General features: G+C 53.6%; 2 protein-coding genes across 3 annotated transcripts; one reads left to right on the top strand and one right to left on the bottom strand.

Annotated features, from left to right (window-relative positions):
• Positions 1-10,998: 10,998 nt before the first annotated feature.
• C2H11orf68 (chromosome 2 C11orf68 homolog) lies at positions 10,999-13,225 on the bottom strand. Of its 2 annotated transcripts, none has more exons than XM_043926490.1 (2): positions 13,069-13,225; positions 10,999-12,390 (listed from the first exon to the last, which is right to left on the bottom strand). In XM_043926490.1, exons 1-2 carry the CDS (start codon positions 13,188-13,190, stop codon positions 11,634-11,636), a joined length of 879 nt encoding a protein of 292 aa, XP_043782425.1. In that variant the 5' UTR covers positions 13,191-13,225; the 3' UTR covers positions 10,999-11,633. The 2 variants fall into 2 exon arrangements, with proteins under 2 accessions (XP_043782425.1, XP_043782434.1); XM_043926499.1 differs by lacking the exon at positions 13,069-13,225 and adding an exon at positions 12,879-13,032.
• Positions 13,226-13,341: 116 nt separating this feature from the next.
• DRAP1 (DR1 associated protein 1) lies at positions 13,342-15,613 on the top strand. Its single transcript, XM_043926510.1, has 7 exons — positions 13,342-13,636; positions 13,884-13,956; positions 14,065-14,158; positions 14,433-14,552; positions 14,673-14,766; positions 14,975-15,063; positions 15,396-15,613. Exons 1-7 carry the CDS (start codon positions 13,595-13,597, stop codon positions 15,499-15,501), a joined length of 618 nt encoding a protein of 205 aa, XP_043782445.1. The 5' UTR covers positions 13,342-13,594; the 3' UTR covers positions 15,502-15,613.
• Positions 15,614-15,981: the final 368 nt, after the last annotated feature.

Here is a 15,981-nt window from a genome sequence, read left to right as displayed (position 1 = left end):
CAGCTGTATGACCTCGGTGAGGCATACAATCTCTCAGAGTCTCATCTGTGAAATGAGGACATCGGATGACTACAAAATGATAAACATCTCAGGGTTGTTGGAGAATAGATATCAAATAATGTTTCATGCTGCGTACAGCATATAGTAAGAATTTGACAAATAGCAACAAAAAATGCACGTTAAGAAAAAGCCCCATGGGTGGAAGCTTTGGGGGTTCTGACCACATGCTAAGGTACTTGTGCGTACGCACACACACTGATATCTGAAATTCTTGGCTGAGCCTAAGCAGGACAGGTCAGAGTGCAGAGGCAGACAGGTGGTGGCACATGGGAAGCCTAACAGGTCAGCCTTGACTGCATTTGTCTGCCAGCTCCAGAAACACAGACTGGGACAGGGACAGCGATTGAGCAGGGGCTCAGGTCTCAAGTGTGTGTGTGTGCGTCTGTGTGTGTGTGTATGATTACATGGCTCTCAAAGTCCCTTCCTGCCCTAACCGTCGGTGGAGCCACAAGGAGGTCTTTTCAGAGGCTGCACATTCCAAGCTTCTCAGTCACTAACTCCCGCCTCGTGGCTGCAGTAACGTTCCTGGCCCTTGACCTCACTAGCTCCCACCCAGGGAGGCCTGGCGAGAATTCCAGGGGGCCACAGTGATTTCAGGAGTCTGGGGGCTGGGAGATCTGAGAGACCCAGGCCTTGTCCTTTGGCAGCTGTGTGAGCCTGGCTCTATCAATTTCCCTCTCTGAGCCTCAGACAGTCCCCACCTCCTGGGGCTGCAGTGAGGCAAAAAGAGGTAGTGGATGAGGCTGTTCCGCACCCAGTAGGTTCTGTCAGTGCCCCCAGGGCACTGAGGTGATGCTTATGTTTTCCAGTTTCCGTTCACTTTTTACGTTGAAGTTTACTTTTTTAAATTGAGGTGAAATTCACATAACATACAATTATCCATTTTAAAGCATACACTTGAGTGGGATTTTGTGCCTGCATGAGATTGTGCAATCACCACTTCTCTCTAGTTTCAAAACTTTTTTTTTTCAAAAGTTTTTAAATCGTTCCAGATTTAAAACACTCCATGTCCATTAAGTGCTAGTACTCTGTCGTGTCTGACTCTTTGCGACCCCGTGGACTGTAGTCCATCAGCCTCCTCTGTCCATGGGATTTCCCAGGCAAGACTATTGGAGTGGGTTGCTACTTCCTCCTCCAGGGGATCTTCCTGACCCAGGGATCAAGCCCACATCTCCTGCGTCTACCTGCATGTCTACCTTCGTTGGGAGGTGGACTCTTTCCTGCTAAACCACCTAGGAAGCCCATTGAGTAATGGCTCCCAATTCCCTCCCTGGTAACCATACTCCCATCCCCTAGAAACCACTCATCTGCTTTCTATTGCTACAGATTTGCCTGATCTGGACACTTCATGCAAATGAAATTATACAATTTGTGACCTTTTGTGTCTGGTTTCTTTTACTTAGCATAATATTTTCCAGGCTGTCAATATTATAGATATATCAGCATTTCATTCCTTTTTATGGCTGAATAATAGTCTATTGCATGGCTATACCACCATTTATTTATTCATCAGTTGATGGAATTGGCTTGTTTCTACTTTCTGGCTATTATGAATAATGCTTCTATGGACATTTGTGTACAAACTTTCATGTGGACATATGTTTTCCATTTATCTTGGGAATATACCTACACTGACTGTAGTGGAATTGCTGGGTCATGTGGTAACTATATGGATCACAACAAACTGTGGAAAATTCTTCAAGAGATGGAAATACCAGGCCACCTTAATTGTCTCCTGAGAAACCTGTATTTGAATCAAGAAGCAACAGTTAGAACCTTACATGGAACAACTGACTGGTTCAAAATTGGGAAAGGAGTATGACCAGGCTGTATATTGTCACCCTGTTTATTTAACTTACATGCAGAGTACATCATGTAAAATGCCGACTGGATAAAGCACAGGCTGGAATCAAGATTGCCAGGAGAAATATCAATAACCTCAGATATGATACCACTCTAATGGCAGAAAGTGAAGAGGAATTCAAGAGCTTCTTGATGAGGGTGAAAGACGAGAGTAAAAAAGCTGGCATAAAACTCAACATTCAAAAAACTAAGACCATGGCATCCGGTTCCATTACTTCCTGGTGAATAGAAGGGGAAAAAGTAGAAGCTTGACAGATTTTATTTTCTTGGGCTCCAAAATCACTGCAGCTGGTGACTATAGCCATGAAATTAAAAGATACTTGCTCCTTGGAAGGAAAGCTATGACAAACCTAGACAGCGTATTATAGAGCAGACATCGCTTTGCCGACAAAGGTGCAGGTGGTCAAAGCTATGGTTTTCCCAGTAATCATTATGGATATGAGACTTGGACATAAAGAAGTCTGAGCACCGAAACACTGGTGCTTTCTAATTGTGCTGGAGAAGACTCTTGAAAGTCCCTTGGGAAGCAAGGAACTCAAACCAGTCAATCCTAAAGGAAATCAACTCTGAATATTCATTGGAAGGACAGATGCTGAAGCTGAAGCTCCCGTACTTTGGCCACCTGATGCAAAGAGCTGACTCATTGGAGAAGACCCTGATGCTGGGAAAGATTGAAGGCAGGAGGAGAAGAGGGCCGCAGAGGATGAGATGGTTAGATAGCATCACCAACTTAATGGATATGAATTTGAGCAAACTCCAGGAGATAGTAAAGGACAGGGAAACCTGATGTGCTGCAGTCCATGGGGTTTCAAAGAGTCAGACACGACTTAGGGACTGAACAACAACGATGTTGTTGTAATTTTCTGTGTAATCTTGTGAGGAACTGTCTCACTGTTTTACAAAGTGCTTGTACTGGTTTACATTCTTACTAGCAGTGCCTGAGGGTTCTAATTTTTCTACATTCTTGCCAACATATTATTTTCTGTATTTAAAATACATCCTAGAGGGTGTGAAGTGGTGGTATCTCACTGTGTCTTGATTTGCATTTCCTTAATAGCCACTTGTGTTCCTTAATGACCAGTGAACATCTTTTCATGTACTTGTTGGCCATTTGTATATATTTTTTGAACAAATGTCTATTTAGATCCTTTGCTATTTTTAATTTTCTTTTTTCTTTTTGTTGTTGAATTATATGAGTCCTTTGTTTATTCTAGCTACCAAACCCTTATCAGATAAAAGATTTGCAAATATTTTCACCCATTCTGTAGGTTGTCTTTTTACATTCCTCATGATGTACTTTGATGCACAAAAGGTTTTATAATTTTTTTGAAGTCCATTTTATCTGTTTTTCCTTTCATTGCTCATGCTTCCAGTGTCCAGTCTATGAATATATTGCCAAAGTTGAGGTCATGAACATTCATCCCGATGTTTTCTTCTAATAATTTTTAAATTTTGATTCTTATTTTTAGGTTGTTGACAAAATTGCAGTTTAATGAACATACAATAAAGTCCACTCATCCATTATGTTCAGGTCAATGATTTTTTTTACATGTATGTACACACATGTAGCTACTGCCCTGATCAAGGTATGGGATATTTCCAACAGCCCACACCTCTTTGTGTCTCCTCCCAGTCACCACCCACCATCCATATGTAACCACCATACTGACTTCTATCATCACAGATCAGTTTTGCCTGTTCTTGAACTTCATGTAAATGGAACCATATGGAGTGCACTCTCCTGGGTCTCGTTTCTTTTACTCAGCATATCTGAGGGATTCAATTACATTGTTGCGTGAAGCAGTAGCTTGGTCTTTTCCATTACTGTGTAGTATTCTATTGCACAACTATCCCATAATCCTCCTCTCCATTCTCCTTCTGCTGATATGGATGGCTTTCTGAGTTTGGGCTCTTATGAATAAGACTTTATTATTATAAAAGAGCATTCTTTTTATTTTTAAGTTGTGCCCAAACTCATGTGAGATCTTAGTTCCCTGATCAGGGATCGAACCCATATCCCCTGCAGTAGCAGTGTGGAGTCCTAACCACTGGATCACCAGGAAGTCTGTGCATTCTTGGTATGTCCTTCCACGGCCAATTGCACTCACGTCTCTTGGCTGTCCGCCCAGGGGTGGAACTGCGGGTCACAGGGTACTCGTTAGTTTGGCCTTCATTCTCTCCAACGGTTCCCATCCCGCCAGCAATAGGTCAGAGTTCCAGTCTTCCTACATCTGGAGGTGACATTTCAGTTCACGTCCACAAAGCTTTCTTCCCCTTGCGGCCTGGCCCCATTCTGTCTAACCTGGATATTCCCCACAGCCTTCAGCTTGCTCCCTTCCCTCCACTTCCCACCCAGCAGCCCGAGGGATTTTCTATTTTATTTTTATTTACTTATTGTTGGGCTCCTGGTTTGTGAGATCTCAGTTTCCCAACCAGGGATTGAACTTGGGTCCCTGGCAGTGAAAGCGGCAAGTCCTAAACTCCCCGAGGAAGTCCCCTGAGGAAATTTTAAAACCCTGACAATATTCACAGAAGAACCTTTCATAGTTCTGACCACTTTGCCCTGACTTGGACCTTTCCAAGCCACGGAACATTTCAAATTGCTTCTTAGGAGGGTCTGGGGTCTGGGAAGGGGTAGGGTCCGGATGCGTGACATATTCTGTATTGTTTTAGGTTGTGTGTTGATTGAGAGGCTCGAAGGGCCAAGAGAGTCATACACTAGTGTCTCACACTCATATATGCTGTTGTTATTGTTTAGTCTCTCAGTTGTGTCCGACTCTTTGCGATCCCATAGACTGTAGCCCACCATTCTCCTCTGTCCATGGGATTTTCCAGGCAAGAATACTGGAGTGGGTTGCCATTTGCTTCTCCCGGTATCTCTTATGAACCAGCCACTATTTGAAGTAATTCATTAATGCTCACAACCATCCTGTAGAGACAGATAATAATGTTCACCTATTTTATAGATTAGGGGATGGAGGCATAGAGAAATTGAGCAAATTGCTAAAAACTGCACAGCAAGGAAATGGTGGAGCCAAGCTGTGAATGTAAGCAGTCAGTCTTCAGAGCCTGAGCTTCTCACTGCCTTGTTAGTCTGTCCCTTGAAAGCAGCCAGAATCCTGAACATGGTGACAGGCTGTTCCCTCTGCCCAGGATGCCCACCCTCACCCCCTTGCCTGGCCAGCTGTCATCCTGCAGGTGTCAATTTCCCCTCCACTTCCTCAGGAGGCCTTCCTAGAGTTCTTAACCCAGGTTAATCTCTCATGCAACAGAGCCCCACAGCATTATGCAGGCTATTCAGTTCAGTCGCTCAGTCGTGTCTGCCTCTTTGTGACCCCGTGGACTGCAGCACACCAGGCTTCCCTGTCCATCACCAACTCCCAGAACTTACTCAAACTCATGTCCGTAGAGTCAGTGATGCCATCCAACCATCTCACCCTCTGTCGTCCTTCTCCTTCCACCTTCAATCTTTCCCAGCATCAGGGTCCTTTACAATGAGTCAGTGCTTTGCATCAGGTGGCCAAAGTACTGGAGTTTCAGTTTCAACATCAGTCCTTCCAATGAACACCCAGGACTGATCTCCTTTAGGATGGGCTGGTTGGATCTCCTTGCTGTCCAAGGGACTCTCAAGAGTCTTCTCCAACACCACCACCGTAATGTAGGCTATTACATGTTTTTAATCTGCTCAGAATAATTTTTAAGAATTTTATGTTTTAGGGATTCTCCCTATCTCTTGTTCTCTCTCTCTCTCTCTCTCTCTGTGTGTGTATAGATGTGTGTGCAAGAGAAAAAATATTTTAAAACTTGATTTTTATTTTTTACTTTACCTTATGTTTTTAAACTTTCATCTCATTTGTTTTTCAACTAGGAAATATGTTTACACGCTTCAAGATCCAGAAGTCACCCAAGCATATACAGGGAAAAGCATCCCTCCGTGTTGTAAGCAGTCTCTTGTGTATCTTTTTACCCAGAAGTTAAACTGCTCTACACCCTGTTGGTTTCTGTTTTATGTTTGGTTTATCTGGCTCAAGTCATGCGGGATCTTAGTTCCCCAACCAGGGATAGAACCCGTGCCCCCTGCAGTAGAAGCATGGCGTCCTCAACTCCTGGACCACCAGGGACGTCCCCTTGCTGTTATGTTCTGTGCCGTGTGGACTGTTTCCTCTGAATGCAGGACACCAGGGTCTCTGCTGCTGGAGCCCACGAGGCTCTGCCCGCTCAGCTTGGCCCCTTGGGTTTCTTAGAGTAGCTCCTGTCCCCTGGAGTCCCAGGCTTGGGGCAGTTAGGGCCTGTCACCGAGTTCTTGGACGCTCCCACCCTCCTAGGCTGAGGCTTCCTCCCACCCCTGGGCTCCGGGTGCCAGCCCCGGCTTCGGGCCAGCCCAGGGATGAAACTCTTATCCTGGGATGAAAGGCCGGCAGGCCTGGGCTGGGCCTAGTAAACGCTACACCCTCCCTGGGAGGATCTCCGGGCACCGGTGTAAACTGAGTCATGGGGGGCGAGGGGGTGAGTCATCGGCCCATGAGTGGGTCCAGATGAGGCAGAGGCTGTCTGCATGGAGCCCTCCCTGGGCCACGCTTCCCAGAGCCACGTTCTCAGGTCCCCTCCAGCCCCCAGGGGGACCCTGGCCCAGGGCAGAGGGAGCGGGGCCCACCGGGACCAGGGCCTGGAGGCCAGACTCTCTGCGCGGAGAGTGTGCCTGTGTGTACGTGTGTGCGTGTGTGTACGTGTGTGAGTGTGTGTGTGGGGTCAGTGAGGGGGGAGGCAGACAGGAAAGGAGGCTCTGACTCGGGAGGAAAGGATTGGGGTTTGGAATCGAGTCAAAGCCTCCAGAGGCAGATTTTGGCGGGATTGCCTCGCTGCTCTCTCCCAACCTCTGCGGGTTCCGCCGAGGTTTCTCTGCAAAAGCCAGCTCTCTCTCCCTTTGGCCTGGGAGGAGCCAGCACCCCATGTGTGACCTGCCTGTCCTCAAGGGTTTCCAGGGGCCTGAGCTGGGAGCTGAGGGTAGAAGGTCCCCAGAAATCACTTCAGACATCACCCCAGGGAGGCCTCTGCTCAGGGCGCAGGGGAGAGCACCCTGCCTCAGGGGTGTGTGCAGGGCTCTTGGGAGCTGTGGAGAGCCTCCGGAGCGTTTCCAGCCTTGACCGTGGCCAAGTGACTTAACCTCTTTCTGCTCAGTTTACTCCTCAGGAAAACGCGGGCTGTGAGAACCGAAATGAGTGACTGTGTACACATTGCTTAGAGCAGTGCCTGGAACAGAGCAGATCTGCGTGTGTGTCTGCTCTGGCTCTGGGAGCCTCTGTTTTCTCATCTGAAAAATGGGTGAGGGGGGACACCTGAGGGGCCCCTTGTCCGGTTGTTGCTCTGGTTCCAGTCACTGTTATTATTTCCTAGGAAGCTGCCCCGGGGCCCTGCTGCCCTGCCCAACTCTGTCCCTGGGTGGTTTTCCAGCCCTGCTGGGAGGCTGATAATCAAGGAAAGATAGGTTTGGTGGGTTTCTGGGCTAGGTGCCCTTGGGTTACCCCTCAGCATCTTGGGGATGCGAGTCAGAGAAAATGGGGAGTTTCCCTCCTCAGATGAATCAGCTGTGTGACCCAAGCCAGGTCCCTGCCAGGGCCCCTCCCAGTGGGCGGGAGTGGGGCACAGTTGCCCTTCTGGGAAAATCCCCAAAACCTCGCCAAAGCTCTGGCTGAAGCTTTCTCTCGACTCAGCTGTTTCCTGTCCTCCCAGGTTCAGCCCCTAGCCCCAGCTGGAATCGGGGGTCAGCAGGGTCCCCTCACTCACGGGCCAGTCCCTCTGGAGCCTTCTCTCCAGGGGCTGGGGGTTCGCCGTGGTGGGGGTGGGAGTAGGTGGAGTGGGGGTGTTATCCTTTTCCTGGCTCAGTCGTCCTTCTGTGGTTTCATAAAAGGGAGCAGAGCACAGAGCCTGTCCAAGTTTACCCAGCCTAACCTGCCCCGGGTCTGGGCTGCTTCCTGAGTCCCGCACAGGAAGGGGCCGGCCAAACAGTGCAGAAGCCCCTGTCAGCCTGAGCAGGGGGTCCCACTCAGAGGGGCTCCTGCTGCTGCTCCTGGCAGAGGGGCAGTCCCCACTGGAGGCAGGTAGATCCTTCCTGCTCGGTAGGCTTGGTCACTATACTCTCTGGGCCTCAGTTTCTCCATCAGTAAAATGGGAATCTTAGTCTTGGCCCAGCCTCTCTCAGCTGGTTCAAAGGACTGAACCTATGTACTTTACACATCAGATCCTAAGTCCTCTCTGGGTCTTGTTTATCTCTGCAGCGCGCCCCTTCTCCCCAGCAGCACTTTCATATAGTAGGGGCTCAACAATGCACTGGGCACTCTGGTGTGCCCAGTTGCTTACTTGTGTCCTACTCTTTGTGGCCCCATGGATTGTAGCCCACCAGGCTCCTCTGCCCATGGAATTTTCCAGGCATGAATATAGAGTGGGGTGCCATTTCCTACTCCAGGGGATCTTCCTGACTCACGGATCGAACCTGTGTCTCCTGCGTCTCCTTCATTGACAGGTGGATTCTTTACCACTAGTGCCACCTGGGAAGCCTGGAGTAGGATGACCTGGATTGACATACTGAACTTTGTAACCTTGAACCAATGACAACCTCTCTGGACCTGTTTTACAGAACTGAGAAAGGCTTAGATGAGAAACAGCTACATACTTAGCACAGTGCCTGGCTCTTGTTATGAACAGAATGAGGAAACTGAGGCCCAGACACAGAGGGTGACTTTCAGTCAGTCATTCATTTATTCTTTTTTTTTTTTTTTTGGCACTTAGCTAGGCCAGGTCCTACGCTGAGGACACCCTGGGGGATAAAGAGCAGCCACTGTCCTTGAGGGGCTTCAGATGCCCAGGCAAGAGCCACAGGTAGGTGGGCATTATGGGAAACTGGGGAGCAGGCGAATGAGGGAGGGGAACCTCTGAGAGGATGACACCTGAGATCTGGAGTCAAGCACAGAGTGGAGGAGATGAGGCTGGAGGGACTGGCAGGGGATGGATTTGAGTCATTCATTCATTCATTCATTCAATAATATATGAAAAGGTGGCTCTGGCCACACACTGTGCAAGTCTCTCTGGGGACAGGGCTCAGATTTAGGCATTGTTCCTGCCTTCACGGAGCACAGTCTGGGGGGCCAGCGAGAGACAGACATTAATCCAGTGATTACAGAAGGAACCACTCGATCCTTGCTGCAAAGCAGGTTGTTCAAGCAGAAGGAAGAGCCTGAGGCCCAGCGCTGTGTGCCAGGGGGTGAAGAGAGAGCCAGCTGGCTCCAGCGTGGTGAGTATGGGCAGAAAGGGGGGCCTGAGGGAAGCTGGCGGGGGGCAACTAGGTCATAACAGGTGCAAGAGTGGACTCAAGTCACAGGCTGTGGAGGGGTCACAGAAGGGCTTTGGGGAGCGGACAGACACTGGACAGAGGCTGCCCTGCAGGACAGCTGGCAGTGAGCGGAGAGGGGAGAATGGGGCAAGTGGCAACGGTTTGGGAGAGAGAATGAGGAAGGGGCTCAAGTGGGACCATGAGGAGGGAGAACAGGGATGAAGTGTGTGAAATGCTGAATTGTGGAAGAACCAGTGGGGTTGATACCACTTGGGCATTTTTGTGGGACCCACGAAGACCTGGTCAGGAGCCCCCCAAGCCTTGGCTCAGTTTGGGCAAGTGCAAGACACTGATCGTCTGAGGGAAGCAGGGCCCCAGGCTCCGGCCTGGAGACCACTCAGCGCTGGGGACTTCCCAGGGCTGGGCTGAGGGGGACTCAGCTTAGGGCGGAGGAAGCTGGGAAGGGGGCCGAGCCAGCATGACTCACCTACTTCCACCCAGTCAGCCTGGTGGCATCTCCGCTCCCCTGCTCCAAATTCCAATTCGATGAGGCTGCTGGAGGCTGAGTCAGTTCCAGCACGAGAGCCGCATCCCTAGGGGCTCCCTGCCAGACGCCCTGGCCTCCAACCAAGGCCAAGGCCAGGGCCAGGGCTGCAGCCAGGGCTGCGGAACCAAGCTCCCAGAAGCTGTTGCAGCCTCAGCAGAGGGCATGGCCCAGGAAGATCACGTGAATGAACATGCCAGTTGCATTGTAGAGTTCACTCTAGGTGAGGCTGGAGACCCCCATCAGCCTGGTGAGGACTAGGGTAAATTTTTTAAAAATATTTACTTCTTTTTAGTTGTGTTGGCTGGATCTTAGACTTGCCACATGGGTTCTCCAGTTGAGGTGCGTAGGCTTAGTCGCCCCATGACACACTGGATCTTAAGCTTCCCGACCAGGGATTGAACCCATGTCCCCTGTATTGGAGGGTGGAGTCTTAACCACTGGACCACCAGGAAGGTTCCTGGGGCACAAGTCTTTTAACTCTCTCTGCCCATGACTCAGCTAACTCTCTTCCCCTCTTGGTCTCTATTTTCTTGACCATAAATTGAGCCAAAAATCTTCTGATAGGTTGTGAGAATTAAATAGTCCATATGGAAGAGCTTTGTAAACAGACTGGTGGCTTCTGATGGTCTGGGTGGTAGGAAGCGAGTATAAACAGGAGAACTTAGAAGGCTTTTTAAGGCTGTGTACTGCACGATATTTCACTGCACAAGTATATTTCAGCCAAGCAGGCCGAAACCCAATTTAGCCTCTACTCACTGGACCATGTGCCCTCGTGGAGAAGCAGGGCAGGAGTAAGGAGGTACCTTTCTCTAACGGGAAAGGGTCACTGCACAAGGATATTTCAGCCAAGTGGGTCAAAACCCAACCTACCCTCTACTCACCGGACCATGTGCCTGGTGAAGCAGGGCAGAACCAAGGAAGTACCTTTCTCTAACTGGCATGAACACACCCTGTGGGCTAGTAGTAGTCCCTCAGACTTTACTGGGCCAAGTCCTTGAATTTATGGGAAATCACCGAACAACTGATTCTGATTCTTGGGATGGAGGTGAGACAGGACTGACTTTGAAGAGGCTCTCAGAGACATTCCCAGCTTGGTCGTTGAGGGCAGTCAGGACAGAGGGGGCAGTCTCTCCTGGCCCTGCCTCTCTCCACCAACCAATGCAGGTAACCACCAACACAGTATTGTAAAAAACACTCAAGACACAGACCCAGGCTGGGTTTATTGAAATGCCAGGAGTACGCATGTGACAAGGGAGCCAAAGAAAGGAAGAAGGTGGTGCGGGCTATGAGGTGGCAGGGACAGGCCCTGTGTCCTTGGCCTTGGCATGCACTCTCTCTGCTGGAGGCAGAGTGGGAACAATTGCCCACTCTCTCCCAACAAAATGAAATGCTCAGGCCCACAGGACCTCTGCCCCCTGCACTGTGAAGGCCCCGAGGAGAGGGATTGGAAGCACTTGTTTTTTCTCTTGTGAAAGAGGAGGAGAAGGGGAGGATGCAGGAGGAGGGGGAGGTGCAGCCAGGGATGACGGTGGCCAAGGAAGGTTCTCCTGCTGGCATCTGCACCCCGCCTGTGGTTCTGGATGACCAAGGGGAGGCAGCAGCTAAGAGAGGCTGAGGGTCCGGCCCTCAGGGAGCCATTGCCTCCAGCCAGCGGGGACTGGAGTCACCCCGAACACAGGACAGAGGTTCAAAGGGATCAAAGATGCAGGCAGTTCCCGAGTGACCCAGTCCTCAGAGCTGGAGAGGCTTGGCCTCCGTGGGACAAGGAGGGGGAAGACAGACGGAGGCTCCAGCCCCAGCAGTGGGGGCAAGGGCCGTCTCCCTCATGTGGCCCTATTAGGTCAGTTCCACATTGTTGGCACGGTCCAGCACACGGGAGCCACGGGCACTGCCCCCAAGCTGGAAACGGCTCTCATAGAGAGTGGGGCAGAGGTGCCAGCGGTTGGCCCGGTAGATGCCCAGGTAGGTGTAGACGTCAGGCTTGTAGGTAAGCAGACACTTCACACCTGCCGCACGGATGGCTGCATCTGCCTCCAGAACACCCAAGCGGTCCGTGAAGTCGTCCGTATAAACACAGATGACCTGCCGCCCTCCCTCCTTGGCCCGTGGGCTCACCTTGGCCACCTGCAGCCGGCCGTCGACCACGGCCCGAGCAATGCCAGCCCAGGCGTGGTCCAGCTTGAAGCCAGGTGCCAGGTGTATTAGCCATTTGCCAGACAGCACCTGGTGGGTGATGGCCAGCTGGCGCAGGGTACCAGGCGTTATGGGCCGCCCACTGGTCTGCAGAGCTTCCCAGGCGGCCTGCAGGCCCTGCACATCACCCGAGTTGGGGATGTAGCCCTGCCCGTACGCTGCAATCCAGCCCACGGGCTCAGAGTTGGGTGAGCCAGGGTCCCCATAGCGGGTAACTTGGGATGGCGGGTACTTGGCCAACCAGGCATCCAGCTCTGTGGCAGGTGTCGTGCGGGCATCAAACACCAGCCAGGGGTCCATGTCGGCTGCCATGGCCTCCGCAGCCAGGTGCTCAGCAGTGAAGCCATCTTCACGACCACCTGGAGAGTCCTCTTCCTCCAGCTCCTCACCTGGTTCCATCCTGTGGGAGGGAACGGAACGGAATCAGGGCAGGGCCGGGACAGACTCAACTTGCTGGGTCCTAGTGGGTGCCAGGCACTGAACTGAACTTGAACGGTGTGGGCCCGAGCCTCCGCTGCCGCATCTCCACGATGGATAACAATTTGTTACTGCCTCAAGCAGTTGTGCAGAATTAACCGCCTGAGGTGGAACAAAAGCTATATAAATGTAGTTAGTGTTATTACTGCTCTCCCTGACCTACAAACGGGGAAACCGAAGCTCAGAGAGAAGAGCCTCACTGCAGGTCACACCTTCAGTGAGTGACAGGGCCGAAATGGGAATTCAAATATGGGAACCGCCGGCCGAGCTACGCCTCCTGGCCCTGCCAGAGGCTGGCCGCTCTCCCGGGCGCTGGGATTTAATGGAGGGAGGCAAAGCACACGTCCTCGCAGCACCGAGGCAGGGCCCATGGGGCCAGGCCTCCGGGCGAGCGTTATCCAGCCCACTTACAGACGAGGGCACTGAGGCGAGAAACAGCAGTGTCCGATCCGAGACCAACGGGTTGGTGCCTGGACTCGAACCCAGGCTGCATAGAGGCTGCAGAAGGGCCTGACCCCCGCCCCGCCGCGCCCGCCGCCATTAGTGCCCACGGCCCGAGCTGCGCCCCTGCCCTGCCCCCTCCCGCCAACCCCAGCGTCACCTCCGGCCTTCGCTGCGCTCGGCGCCCGCCCAGCCCCGGGCCCGGCTCCGTTCCTGCCGGGGCTCTGCGCCGCCGCCACCGCCGCGCCCCGCCCCCGCCACGGCTGCCGCCGCCGCCGCCATCTTAATGCCCCGGCGCCTCAACAACAACTTTATAGACAAACGCACACAAGGCGGGGCCGGGGAGGGGGCGGGGCCATCGGGGCGGGGCCATCGGGGAAGGCGAGGAGGGGCGGGCCTGCGGGAGGCGGAGCTAACGTTCGCTCTTCAGGTCTTGGGGGCGGGCGGGAGTGGCGGTTCTGTCCCGGACGGACGCGCACAGCCCGGGAGGCTCTAAAGAGGAGGGCGCTCGGGCCCTGCGGGCGGAGTCCTGACCGGCGGTGCTAGGACCCTGTGGGGAGCGGAGGGGGCGGAGCCGGCAGCACCAGGAGCCGGGGGAACCGCGGCGGACGGGCTACGAGCAGGCCCGGGTGCCGGGAGGCTGCGGGCGGCGGCACTGGGCCCGGCGCGGCGGGAAAGGCCTCGAGATGCCGAGCAAGAAGAAGAAGTACAACGCGCGGTTCCCGCCGGTGAGTACGTGACCGGGCCCCGGAGGAGCGGGCCGGGCTCTCGAGAGGCTCCGGCCCAGGCCCGGCTAGGGAGGCGGGCGCATCGCGGTGTTCGGGGGCCCATACGCCCCGCCCTCTTCCGTGCCCTTCTAGCGTGGGTGCCCCCCGCCCCCTTTCTCCCGGGATGGATGTTCCCTCTCTCTGCCCGGCTTAAGCACCCTTTCCGGGATGGAGGCGACGGGGTCCGAGCTGTCTGCCCCCTCCCCAGGCGCGAATCAAGAAGATCATGCAGACGGATGAAGAGATTGGGAAGGTGGCGGCGGCCGTGCCTGTCATCATCTGTATCCTGTCGGGAGCTGTCGGGATGCGGGTGTGGGGGAGCCCGGCAGCCCCGGGGTCGCTTTTTGTGGACTGGGCCACCACCCCGCGTTCTCCTTGACCCTCCTCAGCTCGGGCGCTCGAGCTTTTCTTGGAGTCACTGTTGAAGAAAGCTTGCCAAGTGACCCAGTCCCGAAACGCCAAGACCATGACCACATCCCACCTGTGAGTGGCTCCGGTCCTAGAGGGCCCGGTTGGGGTCTTCCTCCAGGAGTTCACACGCCTGGGGGAGGCTGTGCCCTGATAAGGAAGTGGCAGGCTGCTGGGAAATTTGTGGATTTGGGGAGGAGGGTTAGGATGTTCTGGCCAACAGGGAGGGTTGGGGTGGAAATTTTCCAGGTTCCAGTCCCCTGACATCCACAGAGTCCGTACTGTCCCCTGCTGAGGGCCCGGATATCTGGGCCCCATCTGAGTGCCATCCCCTTCCCACGTCTTCCAGGAAGCAGTGCATTGAGCTGGAGCAGCAGTTTGACTTCTTGAAGGACCTGGTGGCATCTGTGCCTGACATGCAGGGGGATGGAGAAGACAACCACATGGATGGGGACAAGGGTCCCCGCAGGTAGGGAGCCGGGGTCCAGTGTCCAGGTGGGGAAGGCCAAGGCCCCTGGACTTAGGAATGGCTGGGGGGTGGCAAAGGAGTGGGGAGACCTGTGGGCAGATGTACTGTACCTTCCTGAAGGGGCCGGAAGCCAGGCAGCAGTGGCCGGAAGAACGGTGGGATGGGAAGCAAAGGCAAGGACAAGAAGCTGTCAGGGACAGACTCCGAGCAGGAGGTGAGTGAGGCCCTAGGCTTCTGCCCCACAGGGTAGACAGGGCAGCCCTACACCAGGCCAGGACAAGCTGGCTGGGGGCCTGGTCCCTCATCTGTGACCTTTGTATTGGTTTCTTTGTAAACTGGGGTTACTGAGGTCAGCCTCCTGTCCCTGCTTTCAAGTGATGGGCCCATGCCCTTCTAGTCTCTGATTCCTGCCTTGTTCTCAGGATGAGTCTGAGGATACAGACAGTGACGGAGAAGAGGAGACACCACAGGTTCCGCCCCAGGCCAGCCACCCCCCTGCCCACTTTCAGAGGTAAGCAGCTCGTGGCACTAAGAGGGGGCCCACTGACCCCAAGACTGACCTGTCTGTCCCTCCTGGCCTCCCTGGCCACTTGGTTCTGTTGGTCTTGGCAGATTTGGGGGACGGAAGGGGAGGAACTAAGAAGGAGTTCAAGGCTGGGGGTTGTGCTCTCAGAAGGTCTCCTTCTGCTAGGTGGGGCTGTGTGGCCTGCCCTGGGTCCTTCCCTTCTCTGGGCTTGCTCCCTGTTGGTACAGCGTGGGCTCCGGGGATGCCCAGGTGGGGCTGAGTGGGGGATGGGCACCAGAGAGTGGCCTGATCTTTCTTTCCTGCTTTCTCCCCTGCAGCGCCCCGACACCCTTCATGCCCTTCACCCCGACTCTGCCTCTGCCCCCAGCACCCCCGGGCCCCTCAGCACCTGATGCAGAGGAAGAAGAGGATTATGACTCCTAGCGCCCTCCACCCCCCAGGCCGCACCCCCTTTAGTTTGTTTTAGTTGCTCTGGGGGGAAGAGAGACCATAGAGCTGTTCTTAAATTTATTAATAAAATAATAATAAAAGGGAACGCTCATGTCTGTCCCGGTTTTTGTCCAGGGTTTGTGGCCTCCTTCTCTCCTTCCACCTCCTTCCTGACACTGAGCTGGGACCCGGAGCCCCGGGGGGCTGGGCAGCAGCTGACTGAAGAGGGGGAGCGTACGGGAGGCCATGGTTCTGCCAGCGCAGGGCCAGGGGTGCCAATGGAAGAAGGCCGGTCAGAGTGGCAGAGAGCCTGAGCCAGCTGGAGCTGGTCATGCCGGGGGACAGCCTGTCTCATGGTGCTGTCTGACCCTGGGCAGCTTCCTCTCCTTCTCTGAATGGCTTCTGCTTGGCTCTCAGATGTGGACCATTTCTGTTCACTCTGGGTTGCTGCAAAGGGGCACGTAACAGAAGTGA

The sequence above is a fragment of the Cervus elaphus genome, chromosome 2 (genome assembly GCF_910594005.1).
Source record: "Cervus elaphus chromosome 2, mCerEla1.1, whole genome shotgun sequence".
In the NCBI taxonomy this organism is placed as follows: Eukaryota; Metazoa; Chordata; class Mammalia; order Artiodactyla; family Cervidae; genus Cervus; species Cervus elaphus.
This window is presented reverse-complemented; position numbering and strand designations above follow the sequence as displayed.